Source organism: Diabrotica virgifera, chromosome 3 (genome assembly GCF_917563875.1).
Source record: "Diabrotica virgifera virgifera chromosome 3, PGI_DIABVI_V3a".
Classification (NCBI taxonomy): Eukaryota; Metazoa; Arthropoda; class Insecta; order Coleoptera; family Chrysomelidae; genus Diabrotica; species Diabrotica virgifera.
Genome location: NC_065445.1, coordinates 110,028,610 through 110,051,395, shown reverse-complemented (window position 1 = coordinate 110,051,395; position 22,786 = coordinate 110,028,610). Strand labels below are relative to the sequence as shown.

The 22,786-nt window shown below is 34.2% G+C and overlaps 1 protein-coding gene and 1 long non-coding RNA gene across 3 annotated transcripts in view; one reads left to right on the top strand and one right to left on the bottom strand.

Moving 5' to 3' along the window:
- Positions 1 to 15,854: 15,854 nt before the first annotated feature.
- Positions 15,855 to 16,771, bottom strand: LOC126882040 (uncharacterized). The gene is made up of 2 exons (XR_007697092.1): positions 16,496 to 16,771; positions 15,855 to 16,032 (listed from the first exon to the last, which is right to left on the bottom strand). It is a non-coding gene; the product is annotated as an uncharacterized LOC126882040 (long non-coding RNA).
- The window catches only part of LOC114341779 (uncharacterized), a 119,313-nt gene continuing 112,918 nt past the window's right edge, over positions 16,392 to 22,786 (top strand). The window contains exons 1-2 of one of the 2 annotated variants that reach the window (XM_028292587.2): positions 16,392 to 16,675; positions 16,886 to 18,025. In XM_028292587.2, coding sequence (XP_028148388.1) covers positions 16,912 to 18,025 — 1,114 coding nt within the window. In that variant the 5' untranslated portion in view covers positions 16,392 to 16,675; positions 16,886 to 16,911. Of the gene's footprint in view, positions 16,784 to 16,885; positions 18,026 to 22,786 lie in introns of both variants that reach the window. The other variant, XM_028292588.2, reaches the window with a different exon arrangement.

Here is a 22,786-nt window from a genome sequence, read left to right as displayed (position 1 = left end):
ATATTACTGAGTAGAGAATTGAATAACCTTTCAAATCAGGTAGCACACGACCCCTATTGCCTATTTAAAAATAAGAGGTGGGGGAATGGAAGGGAGGGGGTTGACAAATGACAGATGTATGTACCGTAAAAATGTGTTCCCCTTAGATCAAAAATCGACCTGTTGTCTTCATTTCCTTAAAATCTAATAAATACTGCCACATATCGAGGTGGACTCTTTTTTTGGCCCACTCTGTATAAAGTTTGCTATTGAATAAACTTAAAGCAGTTTTACATTATGCCATTTTCATGCTAGGCAAGAGCCATGCACGACAGATCATGCAACTGCGCATGCCCACGCGCTATTTCTATGCAATTCCTGTGCTAGGCGAAAAATTAAAACATGTTCTATTTTTCATGCTATTTTGATGCAAGTTGTCAAATTTCATGTTGCCAATATAACAATATTTACAGTTTAGAATAAAACTTAACCTTATTGTGTAAATTTAAATGTTATTTATTGGAAGTAATAATGTTCTATTGGAAGTTCTCGTTGGAACTTTACCGCGCTGAGCAGATGGGACGTGAATTGTAAATTGTAGAATTCCCTCATCTTCCTTAGTCTCAGCATCCGTATGGCTTGCAAATTGTAGAAGCCTTGGAGGTGTAACCAGAGAAGGTTCCCATTGTTTTCATTCTGGTGGGGTGTAGAATAGCATTATGTTGTTTTATATGCCATTAGAGTGAAAACTTAGTCTTTTTGCTAGCAGTTGCCGCTAGGGCATCTATGCCATTTCGTTCGTTGCAATCCGGGACTGCACGCTGGGGTTTGTTTTGGTTTTCTCGGGGAGAGCAGCATATGTGCCTCCTGATGAGAGACTAATAAGTTTCGAAACCGGTAGGGGTGCTTGCGGCACTCTCTGATGGGACTAGAATATGGTTCGGCTGTGTTTTCGTTTTGCAACGAAATTGAAAATGGTTATTCATTTTTGATTTACATTTACTCTGTGTGGAGTATGAAGGGAACCATTCTCGTTGGAACTTTACCGCGATGAGCAGATGGGACGTGAATTGTAAATTGTAGAATTCCCTCATCTTCCTTAGTCTCAGCATCCGTATGGCTTGCAAATTGTAGAAGCCTCGGAGGTGTAACCAGAGAAGGTTCCCATTGTTTTCATTCTGGTAGGGTGTAGAATAGCATTATGTTGTTTTATATGCCATTAGAGTGAAAACTTTACTGAAAAGAGTCTTTTTGAAGTAATAATAATTTGAGATTTATACTTGAATATATTTAATGTTGGAGTGAAATTTCCCAGTGAAATATCTAAAGTTAATGTTTTGGTATATTTCTTTTGTTGGCAACAATGAAATGTGGTATCAAAAATTGCACAGAAATAGCTCTGATGTAAAAAGGGCAGGCTAGGCAAGAAATATGCCATGCAAGACGGACTTGCATAGCATGAGACTTGCATAGCCTTGATGTAAAGCTGCTTTTAAAAACAACCTGCTAGTTTTCACAATCATAAACTTGTCAGAATGACACGTTTCACAATTAAAATCACGTCCCACAATTAAAACTTCCACTGTTCCAGTGTTCTTATACATAAACGTTTGTTCGACTAGACACTGTTAAGCTATTAACAAATTTTCAGCTTGCTATTAATAAACATTTTTTTGGTACGCGGGATTAAGGCCTATTACTCCTAACTGAACAGGCAGGAAGTGAGATGCAGGAAGGGAGATAGATCTCCCTTGACCTTCCTTTTTCAGCATTCGTTTGGTTTGTAAATTGTAGACACACAATTGTAGACAATCAACATTGCCCTACAGAAAGCTATTAGAGAATCTGGCATAACAACAAGAAGGACCATTATTAATAGGAGTGTACAAATACTAGCGTATGCGGATGACATCGATATAATAGCAAGAAGAAAGGGGGACCTGGTTCAATCGTTCACGGCATTGGAAGCAGCAGCAAAAAGAAGGGGGCTACAAGTTAATATTGATAAAACTAAGTATATATGAAGGTCTCAAATAATAATCAAGTAGCAGAACCTGAAGATCTAACGTTTGTTTTTTTATAACTTGTTTTTATTTCTCTATGACGGAGATATATTAATAGGTTTGTTCCAGCATCAGTTTCAAACGGTTTGAAACCATCAGCGAATAGTCGACCAGCGCGAGTAGAGGGGATAGCACTGGTGACTGTATTATGTTCTCTCACTGACCAACTGTTTGCTAGAACAAACCTAATATTATGTGACACATGACAGAAGCTCGAAACAAATGACAATCGATGAAAAGCCCTATTGCAACAATTTAAGTCATTACCATTTTGTCGAGTTTAAAATGGTCGAGATATTTAACAAAAACTATTCATATATATATATATATATATATATATATACAAGTAGTACCTATTTTGATTGACTTGATTGGAAATACGAATTTCACAAATTTTTTGGGTATTGAAGTCAAATTGGGGCTTTAAAGTATACTATTGTCTAATTTTCGAGCTTTCGGAAATGTTTATTTCCTTTTTTAAGAATGTCTACAATGCAATAAGATAAAAAAATATTAGAATATGTATCAAAGAACAAATAGTAATGAGTAACTTACCAGAATTTAGATTATAAAAAAAATGTTGGTTACTATACATAAGATTAAAAATATCAATGGTAAACGGCTGTTGAAATATATATATATATATTGATGTGATCTTGATTATTGATATGAGATAATATTCTTATTTGTCATTTAATTTAATCAATGCATTAATAATAATTTAATTAATTAACCAGATCACATATCAATATGTTTTCAATCTCAGGGCGAATTATAAAATTAATTACTTACTTACGTGGCTTCTCAGTATTTCTCAATGGTTCCTAATCGGGATAGGAAAGAAAAGAGTAAAATAATACACACATATGGGTTACAATTATAATCAAAATATTGTTTATTTTATTTAAATGGCAATCACTGCTTAATATGTGCTAGATCTTATTATTCTTAAACATAACATTTACAAATGGGAATCTTATTTCCTTTTGGTTTCCAATTGAAAGTTTTTATTAACATTTAACTATTAGGATTTATTAGCAACAATTCTATTTAAGTTTGATGAAGCTTTTCTGATATTATTGATTATGTTCTTCAATTTATAATGTGGTATTTAATACGAAAAACCCATACATTCATGTCCAAACAAATGAGACTGACCTTTTTCTGGTGAACTGAGAATGTCTTCACACAAGACCCGTTTCCTGCTATCCTTGGCTGCGATCAAAACCTCGTCCTGGCTTTCAGTAATGTTCTCCTTTGAAGATTAGCTCGTATAGCTCTCGTTCCTGCTTCTGTCGTGATGCTGTGTTCTACCTTTTTCGAAACTGCAATCAGCTACCGGGACACTCTTGGCTCAAGGAGGTTCTTTACTCTTAACCTGGCCTACCTCTCGTTCCACGATAGATCTCCACACTCACGGAACTACACCGGCTTTCTCACTCTCCGTACACTACCGTCTACTACTGGACTTCACTTCTCGACAGCTCAAAACATTCTGCTCTCTGTTTGTCATTCATTCCCCTACTTTCTAAATATCCCTTCCAGATTCACAAATCATCCTTCCACCACCAACTCTCATTCGCAGTATTCCTCAAAACCAATTTTTAATCTTTCTAAATATGCTTAATGGATTTCAAAAAAAATAGTTAATTCCCATTCTAAAATTACTTTCTACTATTTACAAAATTTAATGACCTATTATCTACTTCAACTGAGTCTTATTTAGCATAGGCTAATGATCGAACCTTCCGCGAACAACGATAATGACCTATTATCGATTTCAACTGAGTCTTATTTAGCATAGGCTAATGATCGAACCTTCCGCGAACAACGATGATGGTACGCGCCATTCACTTTGTTTATTCTAGTCGCATTGTCCGAGTTTCGTAAGCTTCTTCTAATCACTTCTTAAAATTACATATGACAATTTGTTGTATACAGGTTGTTCTAAATTTATATGCCCGTGGTTGAGAAAATTGAAAATATTTTATATTAAATTGAATTCTGCTTATAATTATCAAAATTTAATTTTCATATCAAATAGAAATATAACAAATCCCCGCCTTGTATTCGATAAAATTTATCTGCATTTTTAAATAAATTTTCTCGAGGCAAAACCAACTCCCTGTATATTTCCTAACTTTAATCTACGTCTTATATCCTAACTTACTATCTACTTCATGTAATTCTGTCTTTTATTCGTGATATTTGTATACATCGTGAATATTATAAATTCCTCGGATCTTTTCCGAGTTCCTGTGCCTCAACTCATAACTATTTATCCCATTTTCATTATTCACGATGTACGGGCCTTCGAAAACAGGCATCAACTTTGCGCAAATGCCCCCAGGAAGATTTGATACCCGTAATGCCCTCACGAATACTTTTTCACCCTTTTGGAAAGTCACTGGTCTTCTTTTTCTATTGTGTTCCTGTCTTTGGATATATTTTTCGTTGCTTCGCCGTAATCTTCTCTGTACGGTTTCAATCACCTGTTGATATTCTTTTGGCTCTTGGTCTTCCCATGGCCTTATCGGCAATACACCCTTCATGATGTATTCTGGGGTCTCTTTTGTTACTGTGCTCGGAATTGTATTTAGATACCTTTCTATTTCCGCCATTTTCCTGTCCCAGTGGCGATGTTGACCATCTGTTGCAATGCGAAGAAATTTCGTCACTTCCTGTATGAATCGTTCCGAAGGATTACTCTGTGGATGCCTGATGCTGACAAAATTTGTCTCTATTCCTCGTTCTCGAAGTTGTCCCTTGAAACGATCATTTCGGAAATACGTTGCATTGTCCAGTAGAATCTTTTTTGCTGTTCCTACTATGGCTATAAAATTGTCGATTTTTCTTATTATTTCTTCCCCCTTTGTGGTGCGGCAACTATATAATTTTACGTATTTTGAAAACACATCCACCATTACCAGAATATGTTTGTTCCTTTTAGTGGTCATAATCAGATCGCTTAACATATCTATTGCTACAATGTCTAGTTTGTTTCGGGCTTCAATATTTTTGGCAACATTTTCGTTTTTGAAATTCCGACTCTTATATTTTTGACATACATCGCACTTCTGGGTAATTTCCTTTGCAATGCGGTAATCCTGTCGGCTGATGTAATTTTCCCTAAAAACGAGCCAAACTTTTCTGCTACCGATATGCCCATTGTCCTCATGTAATTTCTTTATTATCTTTTCGGCCAATGTCTGTGTCACTAAATATAGTTCCTTTCCGTCTATTCTCTTAAAATATATGTTATTTTCTACTTCCGCTCTTCTTTTCTCTCTTTCCTCTAGGTCTTCCTGGTTTGTCCTTATCTCATTTAACGAATATATCCCTTCTTCTTGTATTAATCTATTTAGTCCCACCTGTAGAGTAATTGTTTCCTTTTTTCCGGTGTCCTCATCCCGTGTTAGAGCGTCGGCTATTATGTTGTCTTTTCCTTTTATATATCGGAACTCAAAATCATACTCCTGTAATAATAGAATGCCTCTATGTATTCTATTATTTACTAATCTATTCTTCATGATATGTACTAAAGCTGCATGGTCTGTTTCGATTGTGAATTTTGCTCCCAATAAGTAAAAGTAAAACCTCAATTTGTTTACGCAATATAGTACACTGGCAAACTCCAATTCTGTAACACTATATTTTCTCTCATGTGTTTTAGTCACTCGAGATATAAAACATATCGGCACTTCTTGGTCGTTTTGTATTTGAGACAGAACTCCTGCAAATTTTTGTATGGACGCATCAGTTCGGAGTATAAAAGGTAAATTGTAAATGGGGTGGTATATTTTCGTTCCTTTTGCGAATTCTCGTTTTAATGTTTCGAAAGCTTCCTCCTATTCTTCTTTCCAATTCCATTTTATTCCTTTTTTAAGCAATTTTATCAGAGGGATTTCCTTTTGGCTCAAATCGGGAATCACCTTTTTAAAATAATTAATCGTGCCAAGAAAACCTCTCAATGTTTTCAAATTCGTTGGTCTTGGGTATTCATCTATGAGCTTGACTCTGTCTTCGGCTAATCTTACTGTTTTGGTGTCCAATTGAAAACCCAAATAAATGACTTCTTTTTGAAAAAATTGACATTTTTCAATGTTTAATTTCAATCCCGCTGTGTCCAATTCTTCCAGAATTATTTCTATGTGTTCCAGATGACTCTGAGTATCTTGTGAAAAAATTAATAAATCATCGATATAATGAACTATGAAATCTTCATGGCGATTCAAAATGGTATGTAGAGCTCGGACGAGTGCAGCACAAGCACTCTGCAATTCAAATGGCACTACTTTAAACCGGTAGACAATACCATCAATAGAAAAAGCGGTGTAGTTTCTACACTTTTCAGCTAACGGTATCAACCTGTGTTTTAAGTCAATTTTTGAAAATATGTGTGACCCGGTGATTCTTCCAAAAATGGCCTCGATGTTTAGAGGTGATTCATATTGTGATACAGTGTGCTGGTTGATATTCCTGGCATCTAAACATAATCTCAATTCTCCATTGCTTTTCTTTACTATCACAATCGGGTTAACATACGGTGAATCACATCTTTCGATGATTTGATCTTCCAACATTTTATTTATTTCTTCTTTCACCTCTTGTCGATACTTGTATGGAATCGGGTAAGTCTTTGATCGAAAATTTCCCAAGTTTTTCACCTCAAATGAATGTTCGTACTTTTTAGCCACTCTGTTTTCCTCATTGATCAAATTTTCGTAGTTTCTTAACATCAACCGCAATTCTTTTTCTTTCCCTTCTCCACATATCAATTTTCTGTCTTTTTTCTCAGATTCTTCACACATGTTTACCGTGCATTCTGCATCCTCGTTTGCATATACCTCCTCTTCAAATACTACTGTTTCAATCATATTCTTTTCACTTTCATTTTTTAGCTTTATTTCTTCTTCTCCTGAGCTCGTCTCTTCTTTTGAGGAATCCCAGGTTTCCGTTGTTTCTGATAATCTCAAATTTTCTTCTTCTGGGCTCAACTCTTCTTTTGAGGAGCCACAGGTTTCATTTTCTTTTATCTTTTTCTGACCTTTTCTCCTTTTTTTTTCTTTGTCCTTGCTTCGCTGCCAAATTCATTTCCACTGTTTGTTCTTTACCTGATTCGTCCGTATTTTGTTTCTCATGTTCCTTGTCCTGTTCTTTTTCTTTTTCTTCTGTTAGTTTCATCGTATTATTTTTAAAATCTATCACTACATGTTTTTCTGCCAATTCGTCAACTCCTACTATCATGTCATGTGACATGTTTGGCATTATTACACATTGTAGTGCATACATTTTCTTACCCAGTCGTACCATTACTCGTATGCCTTCATTTATAGTTGCCAATGTCCGTTTGTTTGCGCCCACTAAATTTACCCTAGGTATTTTGTAAATTAAATTTGTTAAGTTAACTTCTTCTATTAGTTTTCTGTTGACCAATGTTATTTCAGATCCAGTGTCTATCATAATTTTAATTGGTTTCTCGTTGATAAATCCATCCACAAATTTTAAATTAACTCCATTTTTCCAATATATATATATATATATTGTTATATTTCTATTTGATATGAAAATTAAATTTTGATAATTATAAGCGGGATTCAATTTAATATAAAATATTTTCAATTTTCTCAACCACGGGCATATAAATTTAGAACAACCTGTATACAACAAATTGTTATATTTAATTTTAAGAAGTGATTAGAAGAAGTTTACGAAACTCGGAACAATGCGCCTAGAATAAACAAAGTGAATGGCGCGTACCATCATCGTTGTTCGCGGAAGGTTCGATCATTAGCCTATGCTAAATAAGACTCAGTTGAAATCGATAATAGGTCATTATCGTTGTTCGCGGAAGGTTCGATCATTAGCCTATGCTAAATAAGACTCAGTTGAAGTAGATAATAGGTCATTAAATTTTGTAAATAGTAGAAAGTAATTTTGGAATGGGAATTAACTATTTTTTTTTGAAATCCATTAAGCATATTTAGAAAGATTAAAAATTGGTTTTGAGGAATACTGCGAATGAGAGTTGGTGGTGGAAGGTTGATTTGTGAATCTGGAAGGGATATTTAGAAAGTAGGGGAATGAATGACAAATAGAGATCAGAATGTTTTGAGCTGTCGAGAAGTGAAGTCCAGTAGTGGACGGTAGTGTACGGAGAGTGAGAAAGCCGGTGTAGTTCCGTGAGTGTGGAGATCTATCGTGGAACGAGAGGTAGGCCAGGTTGAGAGTAAAGAACCTCCTTGAGCCAAGTGTGTCCCGGCAGCTGATTGCAGTTTCGAAAAAGGTAGAACACAGCATCACGACAGAAGCAGGAACGAGAGCTATACGAGCTAATCTTCAAAGGAGAACATTACTGAAAGCCAGGACGAGGTTTTGATCGCAGCCAAGGATAGCAGGAAACGGGTCTTGTGTGAAGACATTCTCAGTTCACCAGAAAAAGGTCAGTCTCATTTGTTTGGACATGAATGTATGGGTTTTTCGTATTAAATACCACATTATAAATTGAAGAACATAATCAATAATATCAGAAAAGCTTCATCAAACTTAAATAGAATTGTTGCTAATAAATCCTAATAGTTAAATGTTAATAAAAACTTTCAATTGGAAACCAAAAGGAAATAAGATTCCCATTTGTAAATGTTATGTTTAAGAATAATAAGATCTAGCACATATTAAGCAGTGATTGCCATTTAAATAAAATAAACAATATTTTGATTATAATTGTAACCCATATGTGTGTATTATTTTACTCTTTTCTTTCCTATCCCGATTAGGAACCATTGAGAAATACTGAGAAGCCACGTAAGTAAGTAATTAATTTTATAATTCGCCCTGAGATTGAAAACATATTGATATGTGATCTGGTTAATTAATTAAATTATTATTAATGCATTGATTAAATTAAATGACAAATAAGAATATTATCTCATATCAATAATCAAGATCACATCAATATATATATATATATATATATATATATATATATATATATATATATATATATATATATATATACAAACAAACAACTAGTTTATTAGGGTTGCAGTCAGAAGGTTGGCCAGGATGTTAAAGAAACACTCTTTTGACTTTTTGTCTAGCTTTCGGAATGGTTTTATTCCTTTTTCAAGACTCTGTAATATAGATAAAAAGAAATATGTAAATTTTTATAAAATATCACAATTCGTCAGTTCAACCTATATATATATATATATATATATACAGGGTGAGTCACCTCTAACGGGACGGAAGATTACAGCGAAAAGGTAAAAGATTTGAAAAAAAAATTAAATTAGTAGTTTGTAAGTTGATAAAATCTACATTTTAAAATTATTTTGAAATATACAGGGTGTCCCAATAAATGGCGGCGTATCAAAGTTATATTTTTTCTTATGGAACACCCTATATTTTATTGCATTTTTTAATTGTCCGCAAAAAATAAGGTATAGTTTCATAAGACTTCCCTATATCTATGTACAGAGTGTTCTGAGTTATGGTGACTTTTCTTAAAATGTAAAGTTTTAAAAGAAGGCTTATTCTCAAGGTATTTAGGAAATTATGAAAAAAATACTTTTTCCACCTACCTCTATCGAAAGTGTACTTTTCCGGACCTGATTGTAGGGAGCAAAGTTGTACTTTTCCTCCCTAGGGAGGAAAATATTTTTCCTCCCTAGGGAGGAAAAGTAAAAGTGACGTCATGGTATTTCATTCATGAAATATAACTTATTGACGCCCTGTACAATATCTATTTTCTATTACGTAAGTATCTATACATTTTAACGTTTATTTAAAAACACTCTGTATTTCGCAGAATGGTAAAAAACAGTAAATTATTATTCTGATTTAACAATGTTTACATTAATTATTTGACTTATATTTGACAGTTGACAGTACCTACTTGTTGGTTTTAATTCTAATAAATTTTGTTGGTTAGTTACATAAATAAATTAAGTAAAAATGAAAAAATGACTTGTTATTTGAGGAAGGTGGAAAAACCATATGTATAACATGGGAGTAAAGTGCCTTTTCCTCCCTTGAATGATTACTGCCCTCCGCTACGCGTCGGGCAGTAAACTTCATTCTCGGGAGAAAAAGTAGCACTTTCCTCCCTTGTTATACAAATAGCTATTACATCTAAATAGTTGGATATTGGTTGAATGTACTCCATGATTAATTATTACACAGTTATTTACAGGGTGTTCAAATTTATAGTTTCATTATTGGATTATTCAATGTGTCATATGATGCTTATTTTAAATGGAACACCATGTATATTAATACACCATTATACTAAACGGAGTCACCTCTTTCGAATGGTATATGGATGTCCTATACCTAGGTCTAATAGTTTTTGCGTAATTTACAATTATTTAAATTCTTAATCTGTAAATCGAGTTTAAAACAAAAGATGTATCTCATTGTATGACATCGTCATTTTATGACAGTACGGTCTGGTAATTATCAAAAATATAAACATCCGTGTATAATATTCAAATTTAATTGTTCCTAAAAATAAATAATCACCTTATCTACGAAAGAGTAGACATGGTACTTTGCATTGGGGAGTGTTTGCAAAATTGTATCTTACCTTCTTAAGTTTACGCTCAGAAGTATCCTGATAGAAGACATCCAAAAAAGGACGTTTTTGAGAGATTTCAATAGATTTCGTGCTACTGGTAATGTTGCATACGGAAAGTTAAATAAAAATAAACCAGTTATTTGTGATGAAGTCAAGGAGCTTGATGTCCTGCTTTCTGTTACGGAAAACCCAAATACTAGTAAAGAAAAAATTTCGGGTAAATTGTAAATCAGTCAAACGACTGTTAGAATCCTTAATAGAAACCACTATTATCCGTATAAAACACAACTACACCAGTATTAGACCAAACAGGATTATGATAAATATTTAACTTATCGTTTATGAACTTTAGACTTTATAGAAGATCCTGAATTTTTTTTGAATGTATTGTATACAGACCAATATACCTACTTTTCATAATAATGGTCTAGTAAATAGACATAATTTTCATTTCATTATGATACAGTAAACAAACATTTATTTCGTACTGTTTAAAAATCGAGAGTGACTATAAATATTATTTTTAAAATCAATTTACTGTTTAAGAAAATTGTAAATTACGCAAAAACTATGACTCCTAGTTATAGAACATCCCTATACCATTCGAAAGAGGAACCTGTGTTTAGTATAATAATTTATTAATATACATGGTGTTCTATTTAAAATAAGTATCATATGACACATTAAATAATCCAATAATGAAACTGTAAATTTTGAACACCCTGTAAATAAATGTATAATAATCCATCATGGAATACACTAATTATAAAATAATTACCAGACCGTACTGTCATGACGTGACAATGTCATACAATGCCATTAATTAACTACATCTTTTGTTTTAAAATCGATTTACAGATTAAGAATTTAAATAATTATAAATTATGCAAAAACTATGAGACCTAGGTATAGGACATCCATATACCATTCGAAAGAGGTAAAATTGTTTAGTATAATTATTTATTAATATACATCGTGATCTATTTAAAATAAGCATCATATGACACATTGAATAATCCAATAATGAAACTGTAAATGTTGAACACCCTGTAAATAATTGTGTAATAATTAAACATGGAATACATTCAACCAATATCCAACTATTTAGATGTAAAAGTATTTTTTTCATAATTTCTTAAATAACTTGAAAATAAGCCTTCTTTTAAAACTTTACATTTTAAGAAAAGTCACCATAACTCAGAACACTCTGTACATAGGTATAAACTATACCTTCTTTTTTGCAGAAAATTAAAAAATGTAATAAAATACAGGGTGTTCCATAAGAAAAAATATAACTTTGATACGCCGCCATTTATTGGGACACCCTGTATATTTAAAAATAATTTTAAAATGTACATTTTATCAACTTACAAACTACTAATTTAATTTTTTTTTTCAAATCTTTTACCATTTCGCTGTAATCTTCCGTCCCATTAGTGGTGACTCACCCTGTATATATATAAGAGACTCACCGTGACATATCAGCAAATAGACCTAGCGTTGAGGGAATGCAGCTTATCATTGAACATCCAAGTGCAAAGCACGGAAGCGCCATCTTCGTGAAAAGAGATATTCATGTAACATCAGCTCAAAAAACATGCTACAATGACATTGAAATTCTGACCGTCAAAATAGGAGCCTGCACAGTTACATCTGTGTATAGACCACCCTGGAGAGACTTTGTTTTCTCCCCTCCAAAAAATTTCGCTTCTCAAAAAACCAGATTCATTCTCGGGGATTTTAATAGTCATAATGTTCATTGGGGCTACGCTTCAACTGATAAAAATGGAGATCTTGTGGAATCGTGGGCTGAACAAAACAACCTGGCACTGCTGCATGACCCAAAACTGCCATATTCACTCCAAAGCAAAATATGGAAGAAAGGTTACAACCCTGATCTCACCTTCATCAGCATGTCTTTAGAGGACCGTTGCGTCAGAAAGATATATAAGCCTATACCAAAGACACAACATAGGCCCGTGGGAATATCCGTATACAGCGCTGTAAAAGCTCCCAAAATCCCTTTCAAACGAAGGTTTAATTCCAAAAAAACGAACTGGGAAAAATATACTGATGAATTGGAAACACAAGTGAAAAATATAGTCCCGATCCCCAAAAACTATGATGCGTTCATCAAGCTTGTAAAACGAACCTCATGTAAACACATACCCAGAGGATGTCAACAACATTACATATCTGGTCTGAACGATGAAGCAAAAGACATTATGACAAAGTACACCGAAGAATATAGTAAAGACCCATTTAGCGAAGTTACGGCAGAGATAGGGGAGAGACTGCAGTAAATACTAAGCGCCTCCAGACAAGAACGGTGGAGCGAGACTTTAAGTAAAATGGATATGACGCACAGTAGTAAGCAGGCTTGGAATATGATCAAAAAACTTAATGGTGATCCCACAGAGGTGAAAGAGCCATGTGCAATAACGCCAAATCAGATAGCCCACCAACTGCTTCTGAATGGCAAAACAAACAATCGTTGCAAAACGCCAAAGATTATAAGAACTCAAGACCAGGAAACAACTCTCTTGCGAAACCCATTTACCATCGAAGAGCTTAAAAATGGTATTGACTGTATGAAAAATGGAAAATCCCCTGGAGTGGACGAAATCCTAACAGAGCAGATAAAACACTTCGGGCAAAAAGCGAGGCAATGGGTGCTCGATATATTTAACATCTGTCGCTCTACCTACCAGATTCCAAAAATGTGGCGTAAATCAAAAGTAGTAGCCCTTCTGAAACCTGGTAAAGACCCTGAACTACTGAGTAGCTACCGTCCGATATCTCTTCTATGTCATTTATATAAATTGTATGAACGCCTCATTTTGAACCGCATCCAGGAGACATTAGATGCAAAACTAATCCCACAACAAGCAGGCTTCAGACCAGGTAAATCATGCACAGGCCAAGTGCTGAACCTAACAGAGCACATAGAGGAGGGATTTGAGCAGAGGGAGATAGTGGGAGTAGCCTTGATAGACCTCACAGCGGCCTACGATACGATAAACCACAGAACCTTGCTAACTAAGATCTATAACACTGTGCTTGACTATGACCTGGTAAATATCATTAGATCACTGTTGTGTAATAGACGCTTCTACGTTGTGCAAAATGGAAAGAAGAGCAGATGGAGAACCAAAAAAAAATGGCCTACCTCAAGGAAGCGTTCTGGCGCCGTCCCTATTTAACATCTACACCAGTGACCAACCAATGCACCCTCAGACTGAGAGTTTTGTGTACGCTGACGACCTTGGTATCGCCGTAAAGGGGAAAACACTCACACAAGTAGAGTCGACAATGGAAGAGGCTTTAAACATGACGTCAACTTACTACAAACAAAACTCATTAAAGCCAAACCCTACTAAAACCCAAGTATGTGCATTCCACCTCAACAACCATCTGGCGCATGTAAAACTGAATGTTTCCTGGGACGGACAACGCTTGGAACATACTGATAGGCCCAAATATATTGGAGTGATACTAGACCGTTCACTAACGTATAAATTCCACTGTCAGAGCACAAGACAAAAGGTTTCTACGAGAAACAACCTTCTCCGGAAACTCGTAGGGAGCAAGTGGGGTGCAAACCCCCAGGTCTTAAAGACAACAGCTGAGGCCTTATGTTTCTCAACAGGGGAATATGCTTGTCCCGTCTGGGGTAGATCTAAACACGCCCAACAAGTCACCACGGCGTTAAATGAAACATGTAGAATAATTACCGGTTGTATGAAGCCTACCCCTCTACCATTACTGTACCGGGCAGCTGGATTCGCATCACCAGGCGACCGTAGATGCGCCTCACAATATGTGGAGAAGTTCAGGCAAACTTTCGATGAAAGCCACCAATTATACGGGTTTGATGAACCGCCAGGAATCAGCCGACTTAAATCAAGGAAAAGGTTTATGAGAAATGTCAGCGTCGAACCACCCGAACTGTTCCCCCTACATCCAGAACGACCTAATGGAATGAACCTGGACTGGAGAACCTGGCGGACACTCAACCGAATACGCACAGGTGTTACCCCTGTAAAACAGAACCTTATTAAATGGGGCATCAAGACAGATAACGACGCACTTTGTGAGTGTGGGGAAATACAGAGCGTGGAGCATCTGAGAGTATGCAGACTTTGCCCATCACAGTGTACCCTCGATGATTTATGGCTCGCAAATACAAAGGGTGTAGACGTAGCCCGATATTGGGCAGAAAAACTGTAGTCGGATCCAGACACGAAAAAGTAAAGTAAGTATTTTTGAAAGAGGTCAAAATTGTATAAAATATAATTTTCTTTATTAATTTTTGTTTATGTACAATTATGCCGTTTAAGTTAATAATATATGAGATACAATTCGATAAATCCCCTCCCCACCACTATTTTCGCATTTAAATCGGAAAATATTAGCCACACACAAAAATTGTAAAAACGAAATTATAGGAAATCGCATTATTGCAACAATTTCAGTCCGTAAAATTTTTGTCGAAAACTTGAAAATGGTTGAGATATTGAACAAAAACGACTCTTAAAACGACTATTAAAACGGTCCTCAATATCAAGATGGCGACTAACACAAACGCGGAATTCAGTCGCGATTTTAAATTTACACTAGATAATATTGGCCCCCTCTCAAGGTTAGAATCAGTGGTGTCATGGCAAAATTAGCAGTGCGGGAACGCAGTGCCGGAACGCACTGCCAATTTTTGTTTACAAAACCTAAATTCTCTATTATTTTTTTTTTCTTTTCTTAACCAGTGCGGGAACGGCGTTCCCACGCGTTCCCACACGATGACACCACTGGTTAGAATAATACAATTTTGGGCAGCCTGCCATGCAAGGTTAGGCCTTTTTTTGTCTAATTCGACTGGACTATCTTTGCATTTTGTGTTTTTTAATTTAATTGCGGTATTAATTACTAAAGTTCATTATTAAATACATTGCGTAGTACCTACTGATAATCCAATTTACAACGTGTATTATTGCGTTGCTGTCAGTAAATTTTAGATTTGTTAATATTTTTTCTATTTAACTATGAACTCTGCCACCTTCTCATTCCTTTATGTTGCCCATTCCATAGTTTGAGCAACACTGGTTGAAGATTGTCCCTTTCATATTTTGACACCCCTGTATTAGAACTTTGGTATATACTGTGCTTTGGCTTTCAAATAGTAACGAAATTGTCCTTCCACATGCTTCCACTTAATAAATTAAGAAATTAAAACTCAATTTACTTTGATTGCCATTCAACCAGCTTTATTTTTGAACATCATTTTGATTTTCACCAATAATCGATAGAATTCACCACTAACAATTTAAATCGATTTATGTTTAAATCGAAATAAAACAAATGAAGTTTCCTTACATCATTTTCTAAATTAACTTAATTTAATGCCGTTTGAGGGATCTAAAAATAAAAATTATTTAAACCTTCAGTGCTGATCTTATTGTTGTAATATAACAAAATAAATTTAATTTAAAATAATTTAAATTAAATCAATAATGAAATCGATTTACAGCTCAACAAAGGATGCCAACACATAACTCTTATCGATATTTAATTGGAATACAAATTTTGTTAAAAGTATAAAAATTAATAAAAGCCAACTATAATAAAAATAAAATAGTTAATGTTTAATTGTTTTTGATAATTATAAGGTAATTTGGACCATATTTTACAATATTACATAAAATTAAATAAAATAATTAAATTTGACGTGTCCGCGCATGCGCACTAATAAATTTTCATTTTTTTACTATAGGAGTATTTTATTGAATTTTTAAATGTTAAACCATGAAAAGCTGTTCCCTTATTGTACTTCTATGCCCTTTTATAATTTTCAACACGAAATATATAAAAAATTGCATACATTCGATACTATATCCAATAATTATTCATCTCAAACCCTCATTCACCAGAGTGCTTGCACGACGCAAAGGAGCGCCATTTTCTTAACCTTAAGGCGGGGATATGTGAATTTGTTATTAAATATGTGGCCCTTCATAAATGTTGGATATTTTAGTCCAGAACGTCAACGGTTGTCGTAAAGGTACGTGAAAAGTGTTATTATCACATAGTTTACAACAGGAACTATTTTTAAAAGACGCCAACTCTTTGCTTTGATGTCCTTGCTTTGTGGCAGATATATTATGAAACGGTAAATATCTTTTGGAAATATTACTTTCTGTTGTAAAATTTGAGGGCTGTTTCATTTGACAGTTCAGTTTTTAAAAAAGCTTACATATTTTTTTGTTTGCAGATAACAAGAAATAAAGTAGATTCGTTATGGAAAATGGTCCAAAGGACCCTTTTTTAGAAGCATGGGTGTCAGAGCACACAAAAAATGGAGTAGTGGCCCCTGTAACAACAAAATTCCCTGGCGGGAATGATGCTACTAATCAACTAGAGAAGTTAGATTGTGAAGTTCCAAAAATTAATGGGGATAGCACCAGAATTAATAATATAGAAGAGAATTCTTATAGCTCAGAAAGTGACGCCTTGGTAATTAATGAGAGTGATAACAGGCAAGAAAGTAGTAAAACTGAGTTATACAAAAATTTGACATTAAATAATAGTGAAAGAGACATTTTAAACAATGTTAGTGAATCAGTGACTCATTCTAATCCATACTTCAATGAATCTCTGTTTGAATTATCACAACTGCACCAAACCAGCCAGGAGGACGAATTAGTGGTTAATACTAAAGACAACAAATTCGAAAAAAGTGTTAAAAAGTTAAAAAAGAAACTCAAACCAAAACAAAGAATAACCGAGTATGCTCAATATCTAGGTTTACAACCTTCTGTTCAGTTTAAGTGCTTTAAGTGTAATAGGGCCGGTTTCGAATCATTACCAAGTCTACAGGAACATTTAGTTCAGTGCGATGAAGAAAATGTCCAAGAAGTGTCACAGGATAACAATTATTCTGGCTTTAAGTTAACAAGGAAAGTATTTTTGTGTTCGGCATGTGGTACATACTATGAAAACTGGAATTTGTACATACATATGCTGGAGTTCCACAAACGATTCATATGTTTATACTGTTTAGGAATGTTTTCAATTTTAGAAGATCTGTGTCAGCATATTCAGTCTAGACACAATCTCGAACCTGGTTACAAAAATACACTTGATGAATTTTTTAATGTTTATAACGAACCTTGCTATTTAGCTTGCTGTGAATGTGACAAACTGTTTAGTGAACAAGACAATTTTTTCTATCATAATTGCACTGGTAAGAATAAATTTAAAAAGCAACCAGTCAAACAACTGATAACCCCTGAAAACCACGTAACAGGAGAATCGGAGACACATATTGAAAATATAGAAGAAGAAACTGTAAATCCGCAAACTGAAAATCCAGAAAATACACAAGTTATGGAAAACTGTAATGATATGCAAGGTAAGTATTAAAATTATATGGCAATAATCTAGAAAGACTTCCAAAATGACGTCAAAGACTTTTTACTTTTTGTCCTGAGTCATGTGTTTTTGTTATGAGGAATAAATACTTAAAATAAAAATTGTAGTACTGTTTCTATAGAATATACGTAAATTTCAATATTATGCTTCATATTCAGACTTTTCTTTGACATGAACCAACTTCACTGGCCTAACAAAAGAAGATAAAAATATATTCTACTTACAACAGAGAAAGAACTTTTTACAGTGGCGGCTGGTGGGGTAAAATTTTGGGTAGGCCAAGCCAGCAAATATCTATGTGTAATACATAATATGCAAATATAAATTTATTTTTATGTATAAAAATATGTACAGTGGAACCTCGATAACCCGGATTAATCGGGACCGTGGCCGATCCGGGTTATCGAAAATCCGGGTTAGCCGGAGAATATAGTAAAAATTAATAAATAACCTCCATTATAATTACAAAAACATGAAACACATATGCACAGTACACATCTAAATTACGTATAGTTGTATAGAGTGTAGAGTTTTGTTCATTTCTTGGTAAAAACTCAGTCATACTGTAGAGATGTACCGACACCATAATGGTAGGTCTGGATCCCGCGTACGAAAAAAAAGTTGATAAATAGCAAGCTGAAAATTTGTTATTAGCTTAAGGGTGTCTAGTCGGACAAACATTAATATATGGGAACACTGGAACAGGGGAAGTTTTAACTGTGGAACAGGCTAAAAATTTGGAACAGTCAGACCACGAAAACGGCACATGTATTTTGTCCGACAGAACAGACTTAAACTCTCCGAACAGAGATTAAACTCTCATGCAAAAATCAGACTGCTATTTATCACCAAATTGGCGTTTTAATGAGTGGAACATGTAGAATATGTTAAATGACAGGAATTATGACAGGTGATAAATAGCAGTCTGATTTTTGCATGAGAGTTTAATCTCTGTTCGGAGAGTTTATGTCTGTTCTGTCGGACAAAACAAATGTGCCATTTTCGTGTTCTGACCGTTTCAGATTTTTTACCTGTTCCACAATTAAAACTGCCCCTGTTCCAGTGTTCTCATATATCAAAGTTTATCCGACTAGACACCCTTAAGCTATTAACAAATTTTTAGCTTGCTATTAATCAACTTTTTTTTCATACGCGGGATCCAGACCTATGGTATCATAATATCATATTATGATGCTGCAATAAATTTATTTTAAAGATTCGCCTTTATCAATCTTACCTAATGTTTCTAGTTTCTTTTCCATTGTCACAACATTTTTACGTTTTGTTAACATTACAGTTTTGTTACCATTACGTAGACAAAAATCAGGCAAACACAATCTGAAGCACGATTACAGAACGGAAGTGATTAAAACAATGTTGTTATTTAAGAACAGACTAAGGCCATTGTTTTAAAAAAGAATTTTTAAATAGTCACGTCTATTTTAAACAATGCTAAGACAGTTTGACATAAATAACGGAAAAGGAATACAGACAGGTGCCTGTTCTTTCCGATAAGCTGAGACGGTCGCTCTGCCTGCCGCCGTGTGCATGAATCATTTTTACTGTTGTACATACTTATATGTGTTCAAATTACACAAATACACATTATCTCTCAAATATTATTTGACCTACATACATTTTTATTTGATAAAATTGTTAAATTGTTTATTTGTTAAATTTTTGTCTGATGAAAATCGGTCCGGGTTAGCCGGACTTCCGGGTTATCGGGGGCCGACTTATCGGGGTTCCACTGTACTTAGAAGGTAACTGTAACAGACTTACATTTAATTATATTTTTGAAACTAAATAAAATTATGAACTAAAATATACAAATAGTTTACATATTTTATTATTTATATGTATATTTATATTTGTTTATCACAATTTAAAAGAAAATTTATACCTAGTACAATTCGATAATCAAGTTACAAGTGGCAACGAGGCAAGCTGCTTAACTTCAAACAATTTTCGTACGGAGATCTTATATGAGCGAAGTCAGCCACGGCCGAACGGGCCTGTTAATGATATCTGCCTGAATACGATTCAGTGCTTTCTTTGATAAAATATAACAAAGTTGTCTTAACGGACGCTAATCTATTGAGTGATTTAGTACATTTAAAAGTTATTTACATGCTTTAACATAATTTTTGAATTATTCTTTTTCAATTTTAAAGCTCTTAAAATTATTGGGTAGGCCTGGCCTATCCTGCCTACCCCCAAAAGCTGCCACTCAGTTTTTATCAATATAACGATAATTTTAGGTATATCTAGTTTGTCTTTAAATGAAGGTATTCAATTTTTAACACCTTTGCTGTGTTTAGAGATATTTATAAACTTATATTGACTGCATTACAAGTCATATATGAGGAGCTTAGTATCAAAGACGGACAACTCCATTTTTTGCAAAATTGAGTTAAAGGTACAGTCTTATAGGATTTTTTCCGAGGAATTCAAATCTGAATTGCTTTCGTTTCAAAAGCGGCTAGAAAATGCAAAAAATTGCATTTTAAAACGAGCATCAGCTTCAGAAACGGACAGCTCCAACTTGATTTTGTAGCAGAATCAGACTACTCCGTTACAGCCAATCGAATGGTAGTATTTCCGTCACGTTGTCATGCGCACTAGAATAAACCTGCTCAGAGTGGCTGTTGCGTTTTAAGTTTCCAACAGTTTACGACGTTATTTTTACTGTTTTTGTGTGTTTTTTAAATATTTTCGGTTTATTTTTCCGAAAAATGCAAGTGAACGTAGTTGAAGCACCTAAAAATTAAGCCAGGAAGAGATTATTTGACAAAAATGGTCAACATTGGGTTCAAAAACGGACAGCTCCAGAGCTTGGTTGCAAAATCGGCCAACTCCATTTTCTTTATTGATTTTAGGGAATAAACCATAAATATATTTACATTTTCGTTATTCAGAAGTATTCAGAGACGCTAGAAGTATATTCATAAAAAAAATCACAATTGGATGTAGAGAATATAAGGCGCTACAGTTTTTCAGCTTTCCTGAAAAAAGTACAAAATGGAGTAGTTCGTCTTTGATACTCAGCTCCTCATATGTCCCGTAGTGAACCTATGCTACACTGCGTTACAACCAACGAACTGTCAATACTGATGGAATGGCCCCTTCCCATTCAAACAGTGAAGCGAGATTGGCGCCAACATACAAGAGAGAGGTCCTAGAGAGACAGAGAATTTGTCAGGTAAATTTGCTATACAGTAGAACTCCAATTATCTGGATTAATTGGGACCGGACCCGATCCGGAAAATCAAAAATCCAGATAATTGGATTTTTCTCGAAAAAGGCCTTTCCCGGTAAAGAAATGTAATTACAGCAAAACACAATGGAGAACATATACGGTAATTATTATGAAAAACAATACAGTATACACAACAATATGTAAATGACAAAGTTAACATTACGTAATATTGACACACAATACTGAATCACAGTAAAATGAATTATTTTTTTACAAACTTGATTTTTTCTTTTTCTCAATCTGATCCGGATAATTGGAGTCCAGATAATTGGAGTTCTACTGTAACTACCACCAGAGTGGCCAGATGTGATTTTATAAAACCCCCACTTAGAAACTGAAATTCCCTCAAATCACTTAAATTTAAATTTTTGCCGCATTTTAATAAATTAGTAGTCAAATGTAGAGAACAGTAAACCAAAATTATACTACTTATCAACAGAGGGCCCTGGAAATAATTCATTGCTCCTATCTTCTTCGATTATATGAGAGTATAATATACAGTTCTATGTGTACATTCGCAAATTTAGTTTCCCATGACCCCTTAAAATCTTCCATAATTTGCCCCCCAAAAAATCTTTCAACCATTTCTGCTTGGAGAAGTTCCCCTATACGCTTTCAAATTACCCCAAAATTGTGGGAAAATACCCCAATCTGACAACCCTGAAGTACCTGACTAGCACTATCAACTTGTTTGTTTATGAAAGATGGAGATTATCTTTCCTCCTTTACCTGATTATCTTCTATTTCATCCTGGCCTCATTAAACTGACTTCATAGCGATTCCATCAGTATTGACAGTTCATTGGTTACAACCCATATAGGACTCATAAAGGTAAAGCCATTTCAAGGTTGCCTGTGATGGGAAAATAAAAGATATTTTATTTGTGGCCAAATTATTGTTTAATATAATATTGGACATAAATATAGCTTACAAAAGCAGGAGTGAGATACAACTATCATAATATGAAGCCATAATAAAAATAAAATGGTTCGTTTCAACATTTATTATTTAAAAACTGCACTAATATTTTGGGAAAATAAAAGATATTTTATTTGTGGCCAAATTATTGTTTAATATAATATTGGACATAAATATAGCTCACAAAAGCAGGAGTGAGATACAACTATCATAATATGAAGCCATAATAAAAATAAAATGGTTCGTTTCAACATTTATTATTTAAAAACTGCACTAATATTTTCATTAAACAGCAAATTGGAAATAAGTTTTAAAATTAACACAAAAATAGTTCATTTTTTGATGTGCTTCCTAGAAGAGTGCTAGATAATGCAGACAATAATTGAATGGGTCTGCCGAATAATGTAATGTAATGTAATAGAAAAAGAAGTTTTAAAATTATAACAATGGCAAACTTAAACATTTTAAGAGTTAGTAATAAAGTTTCTGAATACAAATTACTCACCCCTAAAATGTATGAACGCACCATTGTCACAATTTTAAAACATTTCCTTTGACTTCTCA